At 40.2% G+C, this 24,993-nt stretch overlaps 1 protein-coding gene across 5 annotated transcripts in view; it reads left to right on the top strand.

Moving 5' to 3' along the window:
* Positions 1–24,993, top strand: part of fgd4a (FYVE, RhoGEF and PH domain containing 4a) — a 50,422-nt gene that overhangs the window by 23,695 nt on the left and 1,734 nt on the right. For 3 of the 5 annotated variants that reach the window (XM_088416514.1, XM_088416512.1, XM_088416515.1), the window contains exons 2-18: positions 3,902–3,985; positions 4,818–4,901; positions 13,521–13,667; positions 14,239–14,431; positions 17,207–17,624; positions 20,906–20,995; positions 21,078–21,223; positions 21,304–21,460; positions 21,546–21,684; positions 22,610–22,668; positions 22,752–22,898; positions 23,071–23,243; positions 23,585–23,615; positions 23,690–23,770; positions 23,847–23,972; positions 24,090–24,227; positions 24,314–24,454. In XM_088416514.1, coding sequence (XP_088272640.1) covers positions 3,902–3,985; positions 4,818–4,901; positions 13,521–13,667; positions 14,239–14,431; positions 17,207–17,624; positions 20,906–20,995; positions 21,078–21,223; positions 21,304–21,460; positions 21,546–21,684; positions 22,610–22,668; positions 22,752–22,898; positions 23,071–23,243; positions 23,585–23,615; positions 23,690–23,770; positions 23,847–23,972; positions 24,090–24,227; positions 24,314–24,454 — 2,354 coding nt within the window. Of the gene's footprint in view, positions 1–384; positions 467–3,901; positions 3,986–4,817; positions 4,902–13,520; positions 13,668–14,238; positions 14,432–14,510; positions 15,865–17,206; positions 17,625–20,905; positions 20,996–21,077; positions 21,224–21,303; positions 21,461–21,545; positions 21,685–22,609; positions 22,669–22,751; positions 22,899–23,070; positions 23,244–23,584; positions 23,616–23,689; positions 23,771–23,846; positions 23,973–24,089; positions 24,228–24,313; positions 24,455–24,993 lie in introns of those variants that run through there. The other 2 variants (XM_088416513.1, XM_088416516.1) reach the window with 2 other exon arrangements.

Here is a 24,993-nt window from a genome sequence, read left to right on the forward strand (position 1 = left end):
GCACTGTTATGGTGCCCTTCATCGCCTCACTTTCCTCCTCCCACCCAAGCATTATTCTCAATATATCCATCTATCCTTCCATCTATATTTTTTAAAGCTATTTATCCAAACAAGGGTCGCATGCTTGCTTGGTGCTCATCCCAGCTGACCGAACCTGAACTGGTTGCCAGCCCTCAATATACTGTGAGTGAAACATCCAACTGAATTCGTCAGCCTTGGTGAGCAGTTAAGCCCTCCTCCTCTTTTCCCCGTCATACCTGGTTTCTAGGAAACCGGTTTCTAAAGTGACGGGGCAGGTACTGTGATGGTAAATAGACTCGAGCTGTCAAGCAAACCCGTAGCTGAAAAACACTGGACTACTTTTGATGAAAAACCTCAGATGTAAGCAAAATTTGAGCGATGGATTCTCAGCATGTGGAGTTCAGCATGTGGAAAGTGCTGCAATTCTGGAAAGAAGTGTGCTCAGGTACTGTGGAAATTTTCTTTTTACAGTTAAAGAGGTTGGGGAGATTAGAAGCCCTTTGTTTCCTGTGGATGCTTGGGAATTCTGAATTGTAGTCAGTACACTGCATTGATTACATTTGAACCACTTTAGTGGTGTTTGAGGTCTTGTGGATATAACAACACTGAAGACAGGACAACTGGATTATTTTGGGCTTGAAGCATAATGGTCTAATGGTTGGAATGTTTGCATCGTTAGGGGACAGTTGTCATTTGGGACTTTATTGCTTATCCTGCTGCTCACAGAGTATGCTTGAGCACGTTAAGTTGACATGACACATTTAGAAGTGATTCACAAAGCAGCTGTCAAGAAGAGGCGTTATCACTCAATTCATGTCATGTTGCTATGGAGAAGGCCAACACAGAATAACATGTTTGCAACAGCATGCATGTCAACATATGAGATAATAGGTGTGTTCTACCAGCATTTGCTTCAGACCTCCAAACATACGCACATGATTATTAAAAACGCACTCTTAGGACCTGCTTCACAAAACACTTACATGCAAATCTTAGGCCAAATTGTTGCAAACAAATGTGGAAGTTAATCTAACTAGACACACCAGGAACCAAAATTATCCTGACAACATGAATTCAGCAGACAGACAGACAGACAGACAGACAGACAGACAGATAGACTAGACTAGACTAGACTAGACTAGACTAGACTAGACTATACTATACTATACTATACTATACTATACTATCAGGGATGCTCAAAACATAATATTTGACCTTTTTTGTAATTGTACACAAGTCCTGAGGCAGAACTAGTGACTACCATTGACCTGACTGAAAATGATTATGAAAAAGTATACCCCCTGGTGTGCTTGTATGGTATTTATGTATTATATATAGAATGCTTCATTATTGCTAGAGTTTAATTGCAGCGATAGTGAATGACTAGCTCGCAGAAAAAAAGGAAATGATTGGATTCTTGTAATTCACCTAATGTTTGTCATAGACATCCCACAACAGAATGATTTTCTTCAACAGTGCTTGGTAAGGCCATCGTCTCATCAGGCTTGACATTCAGCTAAAAGGTTTCGTAATGGTAATCTGAGGTCTATTCCTCCCAACAACCAGTCAGCAGCATGTACTGTGCTTCTGCTGGGTATGTGCGCCTGATTGTCTTCAAGCTGTGTTTTTTGTTTTTTTTTTGCTGGTGGGTTAGCAAAGGTTGTCGGATGTGATAGTATGGAAGAAGGAGAATGTTTTGAAGCAAGCCAGTTGCTGAACTGTAAAATTCTACCTGCTTTTCAAAGTAAAGATGTTGTCTCTGTGTTTTGTCTTTGTTTCTGTGATGACACACCACACTTCCCCCAATTCAGGAAACAATAGGCGTGTGGTGATAATAGTCCCTGAGCCGATCATCTGGTGGAAGTGTCACACTTTAGTGTGTAGGTTCTGGATGCAAATGTTCTTATAATATGGATGCGTAAGCTGCTTTCATGTGTTTATAGTCATAATAAAGAAACTTAAAGTGTGTGTATGGCCATGTAAACAGCATGATGCTTGTCATGAGGAGTCCAGATGGCGGATGGAGAAAGCTCAAGTTTAATCCCTGAGCCAGAATATTATACCCCCTTCTTCTACACATACATATACACACAGGCACACACCCACCCACTCACGCATGCGCCCACACACGATTCATAACACCCTGTCAGTAGGTCATGATGTTGACTGTCCAATTTTCTTATTTGCATCATTACAATTTGAAAGCATGAGACCTTCACCTATACATTGCCGTAGAGCAAATTTATTAAATGGCCATATCTTCACATAAACATTGCTGTAGAGCAAATGTATGAAATGTTTGCATTTCTTCACATAAACATTGCTGTACGGCAAATTTATGAAATTATCACAAATGATGAATAATCATTTAAGATGAATATTTGTTAAATAAAGAATGTTAAATTTACAATAGATGTATACAAGTAACAACGGTATCATTTTTTTGGGGCAAGCAATCTATACCAGAACCTTTTATCCTTTAACATAGATAATAAAATGTATTGGTCATTCTGTGTACCTGTCATTCAAAACAAAGCAACTTCATTTTTACAAGCTATAATTAGGTGAGCAATGCAAGGAAGTTGTGCAAAAAAATCCCAGAGAAAACTGAAAAAATACCTGGATGCCACTACTTTACACACAACCATGGCAGATTGACTTGCGCATTGCTTTTTAATTGTTGTAAATTGTGTTTTGATGAGGCTTGATACTCCCTTGAGCCCACCATTGTTTTTAATACTATTTTTCTCTTTAATCTTTTATGTGCATATTAACAGGCTGTGTGTATGACTGTTAGCTGTCCCTATAGACGATGCCCTACATATCCCAGACAGGCTAATTAGTTTCTGTCTCCAAAGGGTGTTGATTTGCATTCTCCAAATAAACAAGTTAACTTTGATAGAGTACATCCATGTATCCTATCATACCCTGTATATCGAGAATCATAATGATCGACTTTTGAAGAAAGATGCATGCCCTCGTAAAACACTGTACACTAATGTTTAAATGTCAGGTTTCTGTGATATATATGCAGTTAGGAACATTTTGAAACCTGCCCCACTATTCATTTGATATATGACCTTAACAACTCACTTGAAAAGAAATATTTTGGGAAATATTTATTACGCTTGATTTACATATTTACGACAGCTGTTTCTTAATTAGGGTGGCACGGTGGAAGCCTGGCAAGCATGTCTGCCTCACGGTTCAAAGGTCCCGGGTTCAATTCCATCTCGTTCTGGTCTTCTTGTGTGGCGTTTGCATATTTTCCCCATGCTCACGTGGGTCTTCTGCGGGCACTCTGGTCTCCTCACACATTCCAAAAACACCTTCCAAATTGCCCTCAAATGTGGCTGAGTGTGAATGGTTGTCGATGTGTGCCTTGCGATTGGCTGGCAACCTTTCCAGGGTGTCCCCCACCCGCTGCTCTAAGACTGCTGGGATGGGCATCAGCAAGCCAGCTACTTAAGTGAAGATAAGCAAATATAAAAAAAAAAATATGTGTATGAATGTTCAACTAGGTGTTTCCTGATTCTTTTATTGCTACATTTACAGCATAATTTATGTTCTCCAGAGAGCAATATCAGAGGGATGACTGTATCACAGAAACCTGCTGCTTAAATGGTGTATAGGGTTTATATTAATTGAAACTCAATGTCATCGATTCTTTATCTACCTGGCTAACAAATGATATGTGCTAGAACAGACTAGTATTGACTTCTATGTCACAAGATCCAGTTGCTTCATCTTGGTCTCATCTTACTTTGTGTTAAAATATTGGTTGTGATTTTGTGATTGTGATTGTGAAGAATATTTGCACTTTTATCAACAACATTGGTTGCATCAGAGTAATAATGAGTTCTGTCTCGTGTGGTTGCAGAGAAGGACGATAATGTGGTGTGTTTCCAGTCCAAGTGTGCTGATGAAGAAGCCTGTGTACCTGTGAAAATCGAGCCCTCCGGAGGTAAGCCGCACCATCCCTGCTCACATTGCATGTGATGGGAAACTGCCATTTTCAACTAATAAAATAAATGTGAGCGGATTTTACAGACACAGACACTTTAGCTTCTCAAAGGAAACAATTATTCCAAACAAAGTGTTGGGGTTTATTTCTGTGGATTTTCTTAGTGATGACACGTTCTGCTTCTGAGCATTTTGGTCCATTTGTTTATCCTGGCCACAACCTCCAACATACATGGATGACATACAAGATATTCTGCCACCATGACATTGTTAACATATCATACCCCAGGTATCGAGAATAGTATTAAACCGTCTTTTGTGCAGACGCACACCCCAATAAATAAGTCTACACAATGCCAGGTTTCTGTGTCTTCTCTCAATGCTTTTCTTTCCCTTTGAAGGGAAATTACTTTGATGTAAAGATCAAAGGATTTGACTAAATGCCGCACAAGGGTTAAAGTGCTTCTGTATCCCCAATTAAAGTTCAGATGTTTTAACTAGGGTTTTCCTCACTTTTTTTGTTTTCACATTTGACTGGATGAATCAATGATCTACAGAACTTTTACAGCATCAGAAGATCGCCACAACCTTGACTTTGCCTCATTTAAATGAATTGTTATCCGAGTTGGAATATTTTTTTTTTCAAACTTCCATGTTCAAGTTGTACCAAAATCTAGGTTGCGTCTGTTTAAACAAAACAAATATAATATTTAAATGAATTGTTATCCGAGTTGGAATATTTTTTTTTTCAAACTTCCATGTTCAAGTTGTACCAAAATCTAGGTTGCGTCTGTTTAAACAAAACAAATATATTCTGTCTTATGTGCTTGCAGAGAAGAACGAGAATGTGGTGTGTTTCCAGTCAAGGTGTGCCGATGAAGAAGACTGTGTGCCTGTGAAAATCGAGCCTGCCAGAGGTAAGCTGCATCACCCACGCTCGTCTTGCATCCACCTTTTTATTCACCCGCCGTTCATGATGGGAAACAGTCCGTTTCATCTAAAATAGAAAAAGGAACGAATTTTACAACAGTTCATATAAATGGTTAAAGTCATATATAAAAGAATGTTTCTGTCCATAACACTGAAAACAACGCTTCTCAAAAAGAAAACGTAATGTTTTCAAACAATTTATTGACTTTGAGTGTGTGGATTTTCTTAGTGATTTAACTGCAGGGTCTGCATCTGAGCATTGTTGGTTTATCACGGCCTCATTGTGCAATATGTTAAGTTCCAACCCACAAACATGGAGGAGAATGCAATAGACTCTAACACCATGTCATGTGTATTATCATTTCAAAGCATGTGTTATTGTAGTTTGTTTTTAAAGAAAGATAAGAATGTCTTTCTCAAAATTCTTTAAACATTTGTGACAAACTGGTATCACCTCGGCTAAAATATCTGCATCCACGACTCACTTCATTCCCGTCGAACATTGTGTCTTTGTTCCCATCCTGTCTCTCTCTGTGGAACTAGTGTGCATTGCTGTCTCCGCCTCTTCAAGCCTCATTCACCTCCGTGTTCATCTTCCTTGTTACATTCTTCCTCATTTGAATGCTGCTGTTGTCACTCCTGACAATTTTTAAATGAATATGCCTAATCTTATGTTGTCTTCTGAATTACAAAATGAGACAGGGGTAATCTGAACATAGTCTGGTACTAGTCGCCATGTCGGCTGCTAATGGTGGTGTGTCTCACACACACACACACACACGCACGCACACGGTGGCGGACACAACAAAAGCTTCACATGAAGCCAGATGGGACACACACATCCTAATCCCATAGGGATGTAGGGCATCTGAGAATGATTGAAACAAGGTCCAACGGATGTGTCATGTGGATTGATGCGTTTTTAGGTGACAATAGTTAACCTCAGCAAGCAGGGGTGATCACTGCCAATGCAACTTGAGTGGTACATGGGCTTGAAATGATATCAGAATCAAATTATACAATTTATTTCAGATGGTGAAAATTAACGCTGGTTTCTACTTTTTCATCGTTTCTCATATCACTTTTTAATCTTGCACAATAGTTGTAGTTCCTTATGAAAACAAAACAAGTGGTAGTAACTTACTTTTAATCATATGAATTTATGAAATTTTATGAGGCTTTGAAGTATTTTTTCATGACTGTTTATTTTTGGACATTTTATATGATCATTCCTGTTCGCATTCAAGCACATAAAGGTCCTGTATTAAGCAAATTCAACTTTTTGAAGCTTTTAATCATGTTACAATGCTATTTCCTCATCCAAAACACGCCAAAGTAGTGTTTTTCCTTCATTTGTGCACCTCTGAGCATTTCTTCTCATTGCTGCATCCTTCTTTGGTTAAATCAATCATGGTCTACTGCCCCATACTACCCTTACAGATTAAACACACGACCACATGTTCCGTAGTTGTCAGCGGCCCACTGGGACAATGTCATGAAAGCCCTGTGTGCCAAAGGTGAAAGAAATATCATATCCATACCTATTCAGCCATTGAACAGCAATCTAAAGCAAAATGTCTGTTTTTGAAAATTTGCATTTAACGTTCGATTGACAATTTACCTGTGAGGAAGGAATTCGGACTGAGCCGACCAGTTCACTGAAAGAGGTGTTCTATCACTATCATTTGTTTCGAATGTGCAGTCGGGCATTTCTCACACACATATTTTCTTCCATGTTTGTGGGTTGGATTTTTATATGTGTGCCTTTATTATTGCCTACTGATGCATTAAGAGTCTCCTGGGGGACAAACTTAAATAGTTTGTGCATGTTTGTTGATATTTAAAAGTTGTATAACATTATCAGGGAGCATTCACTTAAAAATAGCAGATTAAGTCATGTGATTAAGGCACCCCAACACTACAGCATAATTCACCCACTTCACAACCGGCAACTAATGTATTTTGGCTCTGATTTTATTTACAGTGCTTCAAAGCAACAACAACAAAAATCCAGAGGTGCATATATATTGATAAGAAATATATACATATTTTATACCATGCATCATCACGGCTCAACTGGGAACAGCAGAAGTAAACGCAGCCAGTGGGAGAACGTTCTGGTAGTTGTTGCGGGAAGCTGACGCAAATCTAGTGTCATGTAACAATGTTAATATTGTTTATTAAAAGGACAACATTTTAACATTGAAAAGTAGTTTTTGTGGGAAGCTCACGTGAAGCAAATGACATGTAACTATGATATTATTAATTAAAAGGACATTGTTTCACGTGGAAACTGAACATGGGCCGATATCACGTTCTAGAGGATTTTTGATGAAAGTCTAGTGTGCCTCGGTGTACATTCATGGAGACGTGGTGCAGTTTGACAATACTACGACGTGTGATACAGTATCACTAGTGCTTGCCGAATTGACTCAACAAGGGGCCCCTTGGAAAATAATTAGATGCCAAGTTGCCAAGATGCCACATAAAGCTGTATATTTAATACCGTGATAACGTGATATATTTTCTCGCGGTTATCCTACCATCAGAATCTGATATTGACTCATGCCTAGTACTCACTCAATAGAAGCTCATCTTGCGGGCATTGGGCTCAGCAACATTATTTCAGAATCTCTAATAGGTGCTCTTGCGAGAATAGCCAAATCCTCCAAATTCATCCCCTGAGGCTGCTCAGGTGGCAGACATGGCGCTGAAATGCTACTGCTCGACTACGACGGGACTCTCTATTTTTCCTGGCCTGGATTGAAAACACCTACTTTAGATGTTTTAACCTTAGCTTTGTTTTATCCTTTGTTTTTGTGTGTTGATTTTTTTGTTTAAAATTGCTACACTTGACGAGGATGGTACTTACATCCATCCACCTGCTATCTTTTTTTTTTTCTTCTTTTCAGTTCATGACGTGATCAAAACACATTTAGACTGACAGGTGCCAAAGGCAGATAATTGGACAAATTATCATTTCCTACCATACCAGCCACACAGCGTGACAAACCCGTACAGAGCTATTTGATCTACAAAATTATTTTGAATTTTTTTTTTTTTTTTCTTGCTTGTTTCGGCCCCCGCGCAATCTCTGGGAACTGGCTGCATTGGCGAAATTTACGTGTATGCTTCTGTTGTTCACCTGACAAGCTTTGTCTACTCGAACAAGGTCCGCGTATGACTTGAGTATTAATGGTAGGCTCATCAGACTTTTCTCTATTCTAATTCATCTTTAATAATACATTTTTTTTAAACTTGTTCCTTTATTTCCTGCGTTTGTTTGCATTGTGTCAGCGAGTTTGTTTATTTTGGCTTGGTACATTTGCATTTCTAATTGGCCTGGGGACTAGAAGTTGTGTGTGCGGGTGTATGCGATTGTGTGCATGAGAACATTCTTCACTGGTATTTTAAATTGTGGTCAAGAGTGACTATGAGGTAGAGCACTGGACTGTCCTTATCAAAAGCACTATATAATTACACTTTTTTTTCATCTTTACCTCTATCCACGAATTCATTTTACACCGTAACATTATTTATTCGTGTGTGTTATTGTGTTTCCTTTTTTAAATCCACCTAAAATATGAAGTGTGTGAGCAAGAGAGAGAGACAAGAAGAGAGGGAGGAGCCAGCATGTTTGACTTTCCTCATTGAGTATCATTCTGCAGCCGCAGCACTTGAATGACGATCTCATGGATTTAGTGCACTATGGGAAACTCACTGAGGATACACAGCGGAACAAGTTGATTTTTTTTTGTGCTTTATCTGGGTGAGTGAGCTTTACAATTCTGAGAAAATATGGTTTGTCACAGAGCACCTGTTCAACACTTTACACTCAAATGTGTTTTGCTCACACATCTGCAGTCATGACCACCTTCAAGCTGCTCAAGGTTGTTCCTGTACTTATTGACCTCAACGCCTAATCAGGCTTCTTTAAAGTTTGTACTCATGACATTTTTGTTGCTTAACACAGTTGCATGCATGGGTATTTTGCTCAACCATCCATCCATCAAAAAGCAGCACAATATGACATTCCTTGTGGTCCAAATGTGGTGAGACTACGTGGCGTGAGGTCAAAGCGTGCGTTTCAAGCTCACTGTGTTGTCTCCGATGGCGGAGAGGGACCGAAAGCGCAGGTGTGGCTTTTGTTTCCTTATTTGAGCGCTCACACTGGGCTGCACCGCTTAGGGGGATGAAACCAGGCCAGTCTGGTTCACTATCAGGTGACAACACTCTCGGGAAATTATGTCATAAGTTTTGGCATTCAAGACAGAAGACTACGAGAAAGTGTTGTAAAAGTCTGTTTAGCTCACTATGTCAAGCGTTGTAATGGTGAACCTTGGTTGGGCTTGGGTTTTTAAAACGGGCTTGGTTGGTTAGCTGGCAATACCTGTTTGATCTCATTAATTTGTGTGAGATCATAGTGCATTACATGGTAATTTACCCATTAATTCAACAAAGGAGATGTAACATGGTGAAACGTTGTCTGTTATGCGTTTTTGAACAAGAAACTCGAGATGACTTAAATCATCTTTTATAACCCATTATGTAAATTTAAATTACTGGTTGAGTGTTCTCAATGTGGTGCATTGTGTCCTTTGAAATCCCAATTGTGCTTAGTAACCTAAAATTACTGGAAACGGTATAGAAACAATGGTACAAACATGAAAAGTTTACAGAACTGAACCGGGTCTGAAGACGAGCGCTGAAACTTAATGTCTGCATTACATTGAAACAGTTAAAGTCAAATAGAGTGCATTACATGGATGCAATTAGCAGAGGTGCTGTAGATGTACTCTCAACCAGTTTGCTCAACTACATACTGTACAATGACATCATGTCAGATATTCAAATTTGGGCTACATCCGTGCTATTGTTATGGGCTCGCTCTGCTCATTTTTTTTGCCGTGTATGTGTGGAATCCTTTAGGAACTTTGCACAGCATCAAAATACATTTTCCATCTTCAATACCAATAGGTCTGTTGTCATAGTAACGGTGTTGAACCTCAAGGTCAAAAAATTGTGAAGATTGATTTGACACATTTCTGTTTTTTTGCAATGTTTGCAAAGGTCATTACTTTTCTCAATCAATAACTCGTTGTCTAGCACGTGGTTTGCTTTTTTTTTTTTTTAATCTTGGGTTCTATTTTCCAAGATAATAAGGCTGAAATCCAGAAAGCTGGGCTCATTCCCGCAGTGCCACAGACCAAGGAGGTGAATCAAAGTGTTTCTCCAGGGCAGTGCTGCCTCTGGCTGGTACTAATTTATGGTGGTGCCACTCAGGCTAGGGTGTTTTTAATGAGAAGATGCGCGACTCGAATGCCAGTGTTTGGTAAAGTTCTCATAGAGCTATTATTAGCTATATTGTCTGAAACCTAACATGCTGTATTTCAATGTGATGTAAAGTGTTTTATACTTTGTATTGATTGACTTTGCTTTTTTTTTCTATTTTTAAAAGTGCACAGCAGCAAAGCTACAGTTCTTTGGCACAGTTCCAACAGTGTGGCTTATAGCTACCAGACTGGCGTGTGACACATTAAAAACAATCCTTAGGCTTGGGACAGGATCACCCCATGCCATCCTCAAGAGTAAAATTGGCTTTTGGAACACAGTCTCCAGTCTGGTGCTTTATATGGGATCCGACATACCCCACAAAAAAAAAAAAAAAAAAAAAAAAAACCTGCTTGGCTTCTGGACGTTTTCTCATGATCTCTTAATGTGACCATGGGAGGGCGGGGGCAAGCACGGAGCGTAAAACATTCATGAAACTGTCATCAGAATTGATCGGCCATTTCAGAGCCTCTTTTTTTAGCGTCTGCTCTCTCAAACAAAGTGTGGAGCTGTTTCCACTCAGACGGTGGCAAGTGTGTTGTCTTTAATTACGGTCAGCCTGACAAAAAATAGTATCTGACTATATGATTCTGTGGCCTTTTTTCTCCTTTCTGTTTGAGACATAAAGTTTGACATACAGATGAGTGTGCAAAAAATACAAGCTCATGGCTCAGATTGAAACTGACATTTAGCAACACATCTATTCATCCATCCATCCATCCATCCATCCATCCATCCATCCATCCATCCATTTTCATTAGCTGCTTATCGTCACAAGTTTCGCTGGCTTTCTGGTGCCTATCCCAGCTGTCATTGGACAGTAAGTGGGGGACACCCTGTACTGGTTGCCAGCCAATCGCCTGTGATCCTAATGCAATGCACACCTAAAGTGCACTATGGTCAAGTTTTTTTTTTTGTTTTTGTTTTTTTTTTTTTACAATGTATAGGCCAGCATCATTATCTAATATTTTTTAATTTTACTGTAAAGCGGACATATCGCATTACCTTTCTGCATCCTGCCACTGAATGAACAAAAAAGACCCACCAAAAATAATAATGGGTTAGGAAGCTTATAAAGTGAAGTCAATCGTCCTTTAAAATTAGCTCCAATCCCAAGTTAATTAAGCTCAGGCAAGTCCAAACCATGTTGCCTGCGTTTTTAAATAGATAACCATTTTGTTGCCCGATGTAAGACAATCTTTCAGTGGCAAACTTTCACTGATTTATACAAATGGAAGCCTTTTCCCGCACGTCCACACAGTAAATATCCGGGCTTTAGTGATAAAGGACAAACCTAAATGATAGTTGCTTGACATTCTGTGGTTTGGATGTTTTTAGGCTTTAAGATTCAGCTTCCACAAATAATCCAGCACACAGTGTTTATCCAAACAAGCTAAGCAAAGCAAGCAGAAAGCTGTGCTGATTTCTGCAACCTGCTTTTTACATGGTGATCATACACTACCTTCAGTTGACTTCACCTTACATGGAAAATACATTGCTAAACAATAAGATGGCCGCAGACTGGTACCGTATAAGGAAGTGTGTTCATGTGGGTGAATATGTGCATGTGTGTACATGATAGATTGAGAGAAGAGCAATAGATCAAGGCTACTGTTAACACTGCTTGTCTGTCTCTGACACTCCATTACCTCACGGTTGTCTTGCTAAATAAACAGCAATGCTGCACCAGCTGAGGCCAGCTGGTTGAATGGAACCTCACTGGCTCATCAGATGGACAATTAGCTAAAGCTGTTTGATACGCTCAACCATTACCTCAAGATGATGGCTGCGTTTGGATTTGACCTGAACTATTCAAGTCCTGTAGAGGAGAATGTTTCTCATCATACTTAATGTGCCCAAAAATGTACAGGCACACCTCTTAATCTGCACTCATGAAATAGTGTAAGTGCAGTTTGATGTTTTGATTTTATTCATCTGCATCATAGGCAACTGTCTCATAGTTGGTATTCAGTTCATTCTGAAAACTCTTGATCAAACCTGTGTTCCTCATATTTTACATATGAATCTGGGTTTGGACTAGTTTCTACAGTTTCTCCTGGTCTAGGGTCCATAAGGGCCTTCTTACATCACTTTTGTGTGGACAAGCCTTCAAGTTGAGAGAAGGGAATTGGTGCAAATTTATACAGAAACAGTAGAATCTTTCAGAACATTTTCCACGAGGAGAGTTGCAGCTCAACAGGGGGCACAAACTCATGGCGACAAGCTTTTGCTGTAGTCAGTTATAGCTAGTGCTGTCAAGAGATTTAAAAAAAAAATCATGGGGGATGAATAAAGATCTGTAATAAATTAGTGGGGGTTTTTTTCAACATTGAATGTATATATATACAGTGTATATATATATATATATATATATATATATATATATATATATATATATATATATATATATATATATATATATATATATCTATATGCGCACACACACACACACACACACACACACACACACACACACTTGCAGACACTTCTCGCATGAAATTGAATGTCCTCCCATTCCGCCATATCTGGACTTTACGTATGAATCAGGTGCAACACATTTAAAGGGACAGGAGGGATTGCTCTAATTGCACGTGGCACGTACCGGTTCCATCTATCTGCGCCAAGCTGTACCTGTCTACCAAACTGCTAAATTTCTGTCTGGCCACTTCTGCGCCTCACAAACAATAAATGGTTTGGGTCATTTATTTACTTTAACAGACATTATCTGCTGCAGTTTTAACCATTTACCTTCTGCTGTACTTGGACTAGTCTCAAGTGCTGGCTACTAACATCAGGAAGAAAAGTGTTGTTTTCTTTTGTCGCTCATCAAATAATTACAAATTAGCATTTAAAAAAAAACATCTTCTTTCCATGGCAGCCTTGCTCAAACATGGGATGTTCTCGAGTGTAGTTTGGCAAAAATAAAACCCTTTATTGGACGGAAAACTCACAAAAGGAGCCTATTAGATTACGTCCAATGCAATACCAACCATGATGTATCCACTTAGGTGACCCTTTTTTTGCAACGTCCAACAACTCAAGCACGTGAAGTCCAATACAATATATAAAATGAGTGAATCATCATCCCGAAATCTTGAAATTAAGAAAAAATCATTTTTATTTGTTGAACAATAAAACCATATCAGACAATTTTGTCTGGATGGAATCCAGACAAAATTGTCTGATATGTGAACTTGACTTTGCCAAATGCTTTCAGAGTACATGGCAACCCTCTATTTTAATGGGCATGTTTTCGTTCTCTTTGTGTCCTTCAGCTCTGAGCAGTAGTCCATCATGTACAAGTAACTCCAGTGTGCAGGCGTGTCTGAATCGAGCAAGCAGTGGAGGCAGTGAGAAGAGCTGGTCTGATGTCAATGGAAAAGGTTGCGGCAAGAGGCCATTGTCACAGTCCAAACCACCAGGTACGCAATGATGGCTGACTTCTGGCACTTCTGTACATCCACAACCTGCGGTCCGGGGTTAGGAAAATCCACAACAATGCACTGACAGTCTAAGCCATAACCTTTTTGTGTGTCATAACATCCCTCATTGTCTTTTCACCATACACCTTCATACTTCATATATCTGTCACAATGTGTAGTGTTTAGCAGTGCAGCAAAGGGAAGCGGTGAAAAGAGGAATCAAATGATGTAAGGTGCTGTGAGACCAGTGAATGTTGACCTTTGTTCCTCTTTTTATTTTCCCCAGTTAATCATTGTACACAGATAAGACACACAAGACACGACTAATGCAGCAGTTAATCATGCTGGACATTTATCCTTCAAATGTGACCTCAGAGAAACACGTTACTCAATGCAAACAGAGCAACCTTGTTTAATTGGGTGCTTCTTCCAGATCCTCTGTAATTGTCCCGTAGCCTGTAGTGCCCCCCTCAGCCCTAATTTTACACTGCAGTGGTTTACCACTCAGAAAATGCGCTGATATGCGTCTTGGCAAAATCCAGCATGTTTTATTTTTTTATTTTGTCCTTAGTGCCTCCCAAGCCAGCACACCTTCAGAGCCCGGTGACAGAGCTCTCGTCCCCTCTGGCTCAGAACCAGAAATCCCAATTTAGACCAGGGATGGAGGAGGGAGGAGGAGGTGGAAGGGGGGCGACAAACCGGGAGAGAGTGAGAGTCAAACACTCCAAAGTATCTGACCTCATCAGCCGATTTGAGGAGAACAGGTAGGAAGGAGCCTTTTCCTCTCTTCTGCTGTGTGGGATCTGCAAGCATAGCTCAAGTCTATGTTCTGCCCTTAATGATTCCAAGTATGAACAAATAGAAGAGACTTCAAGGGATTAATATTTCCTGCTGGAAATAAGTGAACTTGAACTGCTGCATCTCACTTCGACATCACTAGAACACAGTTTCAGGAGGGTCAATTTATTATGTTTTTGAGAATGGAGTTTGTTGATTGGTTAACAAACGTTGTATTGTTTTACTGGCCCGGTAAAATAGTTGAGTCATCATTCCTGAGGAGTATAAAGTCAACAGTAGACTTTATAATTATTATGTTTAAGAAATAGAGGTCTGTGGTCTCATGATTCCCTTTTGCCGATTAAGTGATACATGTTTGACGGATGTGCCTTGTAATGGGAGTGCCTGTGTATTTTAGTCAAATGATACAGTATTTCATTTAGTGGACTATTTTAGTTGTCTTGTGATTTTTATTTAGAGCGTTTCGTTACAGCTGTGTTTTTATGATAGTGCTCTCGAAAAGTTGTTGAGTTGTATGTATCATACAAGCAATTGTGCGGAAATGTTGTGTCAGTTAATTCAGTCAAGTTGAATTTATCTGTATATGTAGCTCTATCAGTAAATAATCTCAAACGCCTTCAGAGGCCCAAAGTTCACAATGATCCTCTGGTTTTAACCTTCCCTGTCAAATCCAGCATTAAAAATGTTAAAAAAAAATATATTTTTTCCTGATCCCTCTTACCTGCTAAGGTTATATTCCATCATAACATGGCTTGATTTGTATAGGGTCTAGTAGGGTGAGGGAGGCATCGTGTTCCCACATTGGTTTCCACGGATAAAGCCTGATAATCCATTTATAAATTTGGGAATGTTCTGTAGATTACCAAACTCAATGGCAAGACTCTCCCACTCTCAAAAGACTAATGTTGATTTCATTTCAAGGCCCTGTACCGCTATTTTGTGTGCCGCAAGCCAAGGAATTTTTTTGGGTCCGCCTGGATGTTTTTTTTGTTGTTGTTGTTTTCTTCCAAGTGGTTTGCGTATGAGTGATTGGTTCACAGTGTACTTTCATTGCACAGCTCAACGTACGTAATTAACAGCACTACACTCTTGTTACCGTAATCATGCCGACACCTTAAGAGGGCACAAACGGAAAAACGTAGTCTTTCCCAACATTTCCTATAAGTTATGTCAAGAAAGAAAAGCGGAAGCCCTTTGATCAAAGCCGTCTGACCGACTCGGTGATAGTAGTTGAGACGAGGCAGCAGAGAAGAACTGGGGAAGAGATTAGAGCGCGTGTCTACAGGTCAGTCTTTGGCGAGGGGATGAAAGCAGATTTGAGAAGAAGAGGGCACACCCGGCTCCTCATTCAATTGTGGGAGAGCAGTCAGTATCGGGGCATGAAAACCAAGATGAAGAGGTATGGATCGTCCGATGACTCCGTTCTCATCTGTCATTCTGTCATATTCATTTTCGTCACGTTGCCACATTATTTGAAACAAATTACTTGTTTAAATTGTGTTACTAACCCATTTTTTTCACGCAACCAAAATAAGCTTACAAAAAATGTCATCTAATTCTTCCTCTGACCCTGACAGTAAAATATCGGTTTAATCAGTCTAATTTCTCTTTGACCTTTACTATGACCAAAGAGTAAGAGGAATCTTCCCATTTGTTCCCATTGCAAATGTGAAATTGGGTTAATCAGAGTGACCAAGTGTTTATTTTTCACTCAGGAGCAATACAACACTGCTGGGATTAGCCCACAAGACACCCAGCAACAAGAGAGAGCGGCCCACAGCTTCCATGACCAGAATTAGCCTTCTAATGTCCTAATCTGGTTCACATGGAACTTAAAGGCTTCTAGGCAGCCACTTGGCCAACAAGGCTTGGACCGACTGAGGCTCCTAAAACTGCCCTGTGTATTTTATGTACTAGCTTGCTGGACTTTATCTGCTTGAAGAACTTTTTGTGTGCGCAAAGTGGAATATTCTCTATTTCTTGCTTGCCGGAGAGGTAAGGGTGATGAAGTTTCATGTTTAAGCGCAACAACAGGCAAGCAGTGTTGCGCCAGTGTGTTGTTCCTCTATTTATACACTCTTCCTGTTTCTGCCGGGCATGCAGAGAAACAGTGACTGCTTGGAAAAAAAGAAAAGAAAAACACTTGTCAAGTTGATGGTTTTTGATTGTGAAACTTCTGTTGGTTGACAGTCAGTATTGACAAGTACAAATTGCTAAACTGCTTCATGTGAGGAGATGAGACAGCACAGTAGTAGAGTTTTTTTTTTTTGGGGGGGGGTGCTCTCACATGGAAACAGCTGCTCTACACAGGATGTAGAACAGCTGTGTGAGTGCATGTGTGAATATATCCCTATTTATTTTTGGCACATCCCCCCCATCCCATTCATAATTATAAAGTAAATGGTAACTCAAAATTGCGCAGTCTGATTTGTAACTCAGGTGTATGTAGAACTAGGACAGAATTTCCCTCTGGGGAGTGAGCTGCTCCTGTCCTCCTCATTACTGTAACTCAACTCACACGCACGTGCGCTCACACATTGCTACATATACACCTCCTGTGTCACACACCAACCTCACAAGACAGATGCCTGAAAGTCAGTGCAAGTTTTATTTATAACTTACATGCAAAGGCTCTCCACTTACTCTTCCTCCACTTCCTCTATCGAACTAACCATTTTTGGGTTTATCTTCTTTGTTTTGTCGCACTCTTAATCAGCTTGCTTTTTCTTCTGTTCTTGCAGCAACACGGACAACAAGAGAGACAGCTCGCCGTTCAAACAGAGCAGCAAGTCGGCCAACTGCAGCCCCGCACAGCGGACCTCCCACAAGCTGACGGAGGCTGCCAAGATTGAGGAGAACCACTCCACAGAAGCACTGGACTCTGTGTCATCCAAACTGCAGGATGCTCATCTCCCCACGGCTAATGGGGAGCTAGCGCAGATGGAGCAGGAGAAGGGAAAAGAGGCATGCAACGGTGAAAACGGGAGAATAGACAATACTGAGCTGATTAATGGAGATATGGGACGCACAGACAGGAGGGACGAGGAGTCAGGTTCACGCACGGACAGGACTGGTTCCGATAGTTCCCACGAGAACGAAGAAAGTGGGACCAACACGGAAGAGGAACAAGCAAGAGAAGAGGCCAGCGCGGAGCAGAAGGTGCGTGCAAAACTGCGCTACTCGGTAGCGGTATGTTGACGTCCTTTCACGTCATCGGCGCTCAGTGCTAATTGTGATTTGTAATCTTATCAAAATTACCAAATAAGTAAATATTTGCTCTACAAGAAGCCAGTGTTTTAATCTCCGCTGGAAAAAGACCAACTGCTGGTCGTAATATCGAAGAAGACGGGCGGGTTTTGGAATGGAGCACTTACCCCAATACGATTGGGTGGACAACAATGTCGGGGACATGCAAATTATTTAATGATCACAGTTTACAGAGCAATGTGTGGGAAATGTCAAAATATACAGCTAATGGTAGGAAAAGGGGAAAATATATAAAGTAAACACAGAGAGAAACTTTGTACTGGTATTGTTCTCTGCCTTCATATTGATATTGACCCATTTATGGCCGAGAGGACACCCCTAACTTGCAATTAATCAAACTGAAGTGACTGAGAAATTACAAATTGATTAAGCGCTTAAACATTGCTTCAAGGTCCAAATCTATAGTTGTGGTACAAACATGTGCTCAGGGTGAATGTCAGTGTGAAAGGTTGCCTGTCAAAATGGGCTGTTTGGATCTTCGTTAATACATCAGAGCTGATCATGACGGTTCCTTGATAGTGTTGGGTGTACCAGAAAGAACAAAAAAACATGACTGAAAGAATATCACGCTGGAAGAAGGACAGCATATTCCATTCAAGCCTTGAATGGCTTGTGTGATGTGAAAGGGTTACTGCAAGGAGTTAATTTTTGCAGAGGCCCAACAGATGTCCAACACTTATTAAGCAGCTGAGGTAGCCCATAGGAGCCTAAGGATTAGATTGTTGTCTGCGGATTATACATTTCTCAGGTCCAGATTGACAGTAGCAGTCAGAAGAGGCGGCGCCACATACTTGCACCTCAGACGACCTATCATTCGAATGAACGATAAGGAGGAGACTTACATTAAGTCAAATGTGCGGCGTTGCTGCAGTTATTGAATTTCTGATTAGAATGCTTGGTGTGTAACTTGAGTTTGTATTCTCAGAAATGGGTATGCTGTCTTTTTGGGTGTTTTTCACACCTAAGACGGAACTACTGCACGTTGACCCATTGCTGACATAAATATACAATGATATATATCAGCCAGCCATTCATTCTGTATTTCCTCACAGCCGCTTTTTTGGCTATACTTGAGCAACGCAGGACCACAAATTGAGTCAAATGACAAAATGGTTTGTGCTTTCGAGATTGATTAGGATCTGTGAGATCTCTGGAATCTGTAATTGTTCTAATTAATCCCATTTTAATTGCATCTAAAAACTTGAGGGTACTTTTTAGGGTAATTTGGCTCATCCGATACATCTACTGTGCATGTTTTTGGAATGTGGCCGGACTGCCCGGAGAAGACCCACATGGGCACGGGGAGAAAATGCAAACTCTACGCAGGAAGGTAGGGGCAAAATGGAATTGAAGGAACCTCCGAACTATGAGGCAGACATGCTAACCAGTCTTTTGCCGTGCCGCTAGTTTAAAGTTACAGATTAAAAATAAGATTCACGTGATTTAAAAAAAATAACCAATTAATTTGCCATTCTGACACTCTTAAAACTGCTCATAGTGTTTCTTTAATAAGAAATACACACAAGAAATACGTTCATGATTGTGCTTTCCCTTTGCCATGGTACAATGGCATCTCACTGCATGTTAACAGTATTTTGTCCCTTCATGCCAGAAAATATGCTGAAAATATCAATGATGTTGAATGCACTGTAAATAAGTCTATTTTGCCCGATCTCCAGTCAAATATCACACTTTTTAGAACAAACACAGACTATCTGCCATGATAATTTTGTAAAAACATTTAGTTGCTTTTTTGTTCATTTCTGTCACACACAAATCTAACGATCATTTATACTCGGATTGTTGCCAATTAGTTGATGCTTTGTGAGGTTTGACCCCCGCAACCACCAGCTGTTATTTTTGGTTATGTCCATAACGTACAGCAGCTGTCTGCCTCACAATGCTTGTTTGCAGTGGTTGACTCAGTGTTATTTCCCCTCTTCCATATTTTCATTTCCTGTTGAGATACCAGCATGGTTGTGTCTACTATCACCTTTGTGTCAATAACACACCCAAGGGCCACATGCTTCCGTGCTAACACACACTGTATGCGCAATCGAACATGAGAGACTCATGATTGATTTGGTACCATACAGTAAACACATCTTCCTTTCACAACTGAATTCTTGATGACCTTCTCTTTGTTTTTGTCATCTATGAGTGCTTAGAGATTGCGCTCTTGACAATGATGTACTTTGTCCTTCAAGTCCTGCAGGTTGTTGTTACTTTCTTTCTCGTCCTCTGTGGTCGGTTTGCAGTCTTGTGGACTTTCAACTTGTCAATAGTATGGGCAACTTTTCAATATCAAGCTTCTTGGAGATCATTTTCAAGCATTTGACTTTAAAAAGCTTGCATCTTTCCAATTCCTCTTGAGACATCTTTTCTTTATTGTCTTAGTTCAGTGTTCCTTGTTGTACCCGCCAGTTCGATCTGTCTGATAACAAGTTTAAGGACACTTGTAATGCTAATTAGAGGCCTTCACAACATGTTCATATAATCAAATTATTTTCTTAGGCGTGAGATCATTTCTCTCCAGTCGGGCCACACAATTAATCAAACTTTAATCGTGATCACGATATTGGCTGCGGCAATTAATTAAGCTGATCTTTGCCAATATTTAAAAAGTCAAGCACTTTTTTAATTACAACACAAATCAAGCACTTTTCATCCTAACACCAGGGGGCAATGTTTCCCACATCTGCCTGACCAACGCCTCAGCTTTTCTCACCCTAATATATTATTTACCAGTGTGAAATGCCATTTAGTTTCTCACCTGATTCCTAATATATACAGTGCTAGAAGTCAATTGAGACCCATTTTGAAAAATACGGGTACAAATTCAAGGCAAACAGTCAGAATCGGTTTGAGTTGACCGAAAATGACATCTTGACTCCTAATTGATTAAAATTTGCTTTGAAGTAAATGAGTAAGTAAGTATAATAAGTATTTTTCTGAAAATATTGGATCCCCCCCCAACAAGAAATCCATCCATCCTCTAGCTATTGCTACATATTGGCATTTCTCCTCATCTTAATTCATTGCTTTCCTGTATTTGTCTTTGCAACTGCATATGCACAGTATGTGTAATTTCAGATCATTCCCAATTCCAGAGCTCTAGACTGAATACCCCAAATTGTATGAGTTTCTTTCTTTTGTGTTTGTTCTGTTTTCAGGAAACAAATGAGCAGAAACTCTTTAAAATTGCCAGTGAACTCTTGCATACAGAGAAGGCCTACGTTACTCGACTCAACTTACTTGACCAGGTGAAGTCACTCATTGATCAAATAGCATCCAGTGCACTCCAAGCAGACATGTTTTTAAATGTGATTTCCTACGTATTCCTAGGTATTTTGCGCCAAGCTCATGGAGGAGGCAAATAAAGGAACATTTCCCGTGGATGTCGTGAAAAATATCTTCTCCAACATTTCTTCCATCAACACTTTCCACAGTCAGTTTTTGCTTCCTGACTTAGAGAAAAGGATGGGAGAGTGGTGAGTTCTCTGGATTTTTGTATTCACGGGGGCGGTCAAGCGGTGAACCCATACAATCGTCTTTCTCTACCTCCGTGCAGGGAGTCCACACCTCGCCTTGGAGATATCCTCCAGAAGCTCACACCCTTCCTCAAAATGTATGCAGAGTACGTGAAGAACTTTGTCAAGGCCATGGAGTTGCTGAAACAGTGGAGCGACCGATCCCCACAGTTCAAGTCCATCATTCAGGACGTCCAGGTTCATTAAAAGTTGTTTGTTCACTGACAATAAAGCACGATAGCTGCAACGTGTCAGTTAGTTTGAAATGTCATTTTCTTTGTAGAGTCAAGAGGCTTGTGGCAACCTTACGCTTCAACATCACATGTTAGAGCCCGTACAGAGAGTCCCTCGATACGAGATGCTTATCAAGGACTACTTGAAGAAGCTTCCTCAGGATGACCCTGACAGACGGGACGCAGAAAGTAAGATGACAAACTCTTAATTTCAAATTAGTGTCATAGCAGACCCCCTCCCTCCAAAAACGAAGACATTTTGTCCCCTCCCACTCGCGGTGACTATAACTAAAATCATGATCAATGAAAATTGCATTATAGCTTATATTGTATCTTCTCTAACATTAACAAAGGAAAAAAGCAGTATGGACCACTTTCAAAAAAAAAAAAAAAAATTATATTTTACAGTATGTATTATACACAGGTTACAGGTTAGTCTGAAACAAAAAAAAGTGCACCAAAGTGTCTGGGATTTAAAAAAAAAAAAAAAAAAGTACATTCTTATTTTACCTAAAAACGGCTTTGACCAACAGCCATTTGGTGCGGAAAAAAAAAAAAATAATAATAATAATAAATTTGCTCTGGAACATTAACACAGGGGCACCAATATCTTAACATTGTAAGTTGAGGGAAGAGGTATAAAACACCAGGTTGATTTTTTTTTTAAATCAACTCATCATTAATGTGATATTTTTAAATACTTTTAAGTTATTTTGAAAGGAAAATCTTTGTACTTTTACTCAAGTAATATGTTCACTAAGCTACTTGTTTTGTAGTAATATTAGGCAAGGATTGTCTGTACTTTTACTCAAGTAGTGATGTTTTGTTCTATGTCCTCTACTAATATGTATCTAAATTTGTAATGATCAAAACAGTAAAGCAAGTATTGCACTGAGGTTTTTTAACTATGTATTTTAACTTTCAGCTTTTAAGTTGCGAATCCTACATGTTACGATGCCCGTAGAAGGAAAACAAACGACAAACTGTTGAACGGCTGGTCACGATGTTTGCAGTCGCTTTGTTTGCTCTCCGTGGACCATCATGCTAAAAATGTCAACATTTTCCCGTGTTTCATTTGTGATTGAATATCAAAGTTTGCCTTTAACTCTCCTAGAATCCTTAGAAATCATCGCCACTGCAGCGACTCACTCCAACGGCGCCATTCGGAAATCTGTAAGCACGCCTGATAAAACTCATCGTCGTCTTCATTTTGAACAGCCGTGCCTCAAACGGACTCTACAAATATTCTTTTTTAGGAAAATCTGAAAAAATTGATGGAGATTTATGAGATGCTCGGTGAGGAGGAGGACATCGTTCACGCCTCTAACGAGTTCATCAAAGAAGGTCACATTTTGAAACTGGCAGCCAGGAACACCTCGGCCATGGAGCGATACCTCTTCCTGGTGAGTCCAGCGCGACAACCAAACGTGGCAAAGTGACAGCTGCTTTCAATGAATAGAGAGTAACGTGGGAAACTTTGTCCCCTGTGAGGTTCCTGCAATGCTTCAATCAGATGCTCCTCCTGTCTTTGTTCTTCTGTATTGATTGTAATCATTTATTTTCTTTTTATGTCAGTTCAACAACATGCTATTGTACTGCGTGCCCAAATTTAGCCTGGGAGGACCCAAGTACACAGTTAGGACCCGAATTGGCATTGACGGGATGAAAGTTCTGGAAACCACCAATGAGGACTACCCTCACACCTTCCAGGTTTCAGGGAAAGAACGAACGTTGGAGCTACAAGCCAGGTACAATTACGCTGAGTTTTTACATCTGAATAAATGTCTTTGCATCCGATGTCAGCATCCAGCTCCCGGAACTGCATCGTTTACTGGCGCAGCAAAGGCATTGGAGGTTTATTGCACAAAAATAGGAAATCAAAACCGTTCCCGCAATGATGTAATTGTATGTGAGCGCTACTCCAAACACTATCATTTTACTTTGAAACGGAACGTTAGCCTAAGTGAGCAAAGTCATTGTTCATATTTAGACCCTATAAATGCCCGAAAAAACTTTATGACCACAGCTAACTACTATGATGGTCGGAAGGAAGCTCACAGTTTTGAAGTACTTTTATTTTGATTTTCAGCTCCGAGCAGGACAAGGCGGATTGGATCAAGGTATGTGGTCAAGTCTTTCATTGACTTATTCATATGTTTCTAAAGTCACTGATGTTCCATTTTATATCCTTCAGGCATTCCGAGAGACCATTGAGGTCTTCCAGCAAAAAAATGAGTCGTTCAAAAACGCATCCAAGGATGTGGAAGAAGTATCGGTCCGTATCATGTGTTTTGGACTAACCCCTCCACCTCCGTAGAACAAGCTCATTTTTATTTTTTTTTATGCTATAGAATGCTGAGCTAGGGAAGCGTGCTCCGCGCTGGATACGAGACAATGAAGTGACAATGTGCATGAAATGTAAAGAACCGTTTAATGCCCTTACCCGACGAAGACATCACTGCAGAGCTTGTGGCTACGTAAGTGTATGCTTCAAAGCTGTCACCTGATTCATTATTCCGTCCCTTTTTGACAAGATATCCCCACCAATTGCTTTCCCGTATAAGATCATGGCGACTTGCTTTCTTTCTCCCCAGGTGGTGTGCTGGAAATGCTCAGACAACAAGGTGCCGCTGGAATACGACGGCAACAAAGTCAACAAAGTGTGCAGGGACTGTTTCTCCATCCTGACAGGAGAAACTATTACGGAGGGCAAGAAGAAAGGCATTCTGGAGGTGAGCGCACAAACATTTAGAGGGAGATTTGCAGTTCTTGAAGAGCAACCGGTACTTATTCTTGGGCGTTTTTTGCTTCCACTTAGATCGAGGCTGCTCAGTTCACAGGCAGCAGCATCATGTGTGGCTTCCTGCAGTACTGCGAGAAGAACAAACCTTGGCAGAAGGTGTGGTGTGTCATCCCTGAGAAGGAGTGTCTGGTCTTGTATGTCTACGGAGCTCCTCAGGTAAAAGCAACATAGTTGCATGGAAAATGACCTGTTGCTAAGCTACACTGCACAGTCCAGAAAACACAGATTTAGGGGTGTCATCGAATCTTTTTACAATGGGTATACTTAAATGGAGCTGCCTCATAGCCAGGTCAATAATTTCTTGTACTTCTTCTTGATGGGCAGACTGCCCCGTATTGGCTAAAATTCGAACACCTAAAAAACCAAGCCAATGTAGATTATTTTAGTGACTTACTTTTAGTTTTGGAATAATATAGACCTCATGGATTTCGGGACATTCACAACTTTCTTTTCATTTTGGGAAGTTCCATCTGCTAATTAGGTTTTTGATGAAAGCTCGCTCACTGTTAAAGAAGTGTTTTTAAAACATTAATAGCATCACTCGTTTGGCCATTCGATGGTGCACCAGCATAAGAAATGTAGCCATTATGTCAAGACGGTCTTTGCCTACACATAGGCACTGCGGCATGGTTGAACTACCGCCTTAGTATGCCGTTTCCACATTGCAAAATTTAATATTACTTTTTTGCCCTCTT

This window comes from Hippichthys cyanospilos, chromosome 6, assembly GCF_059441005.1.
Source record: "Hippichthys cyanospilos isolate Australia breed blue-spotted pipefish chromosome 6, RoL_Hcya_1.0, whole genome shotgun sequence".
Classification (NCBI taxonomy): Eukaryota; Metazoa; Chordata; class Actinopteri; order Syngnathiformes; family Syngnathidae; genus Hippichthys; species Hippichthys cyanospilos.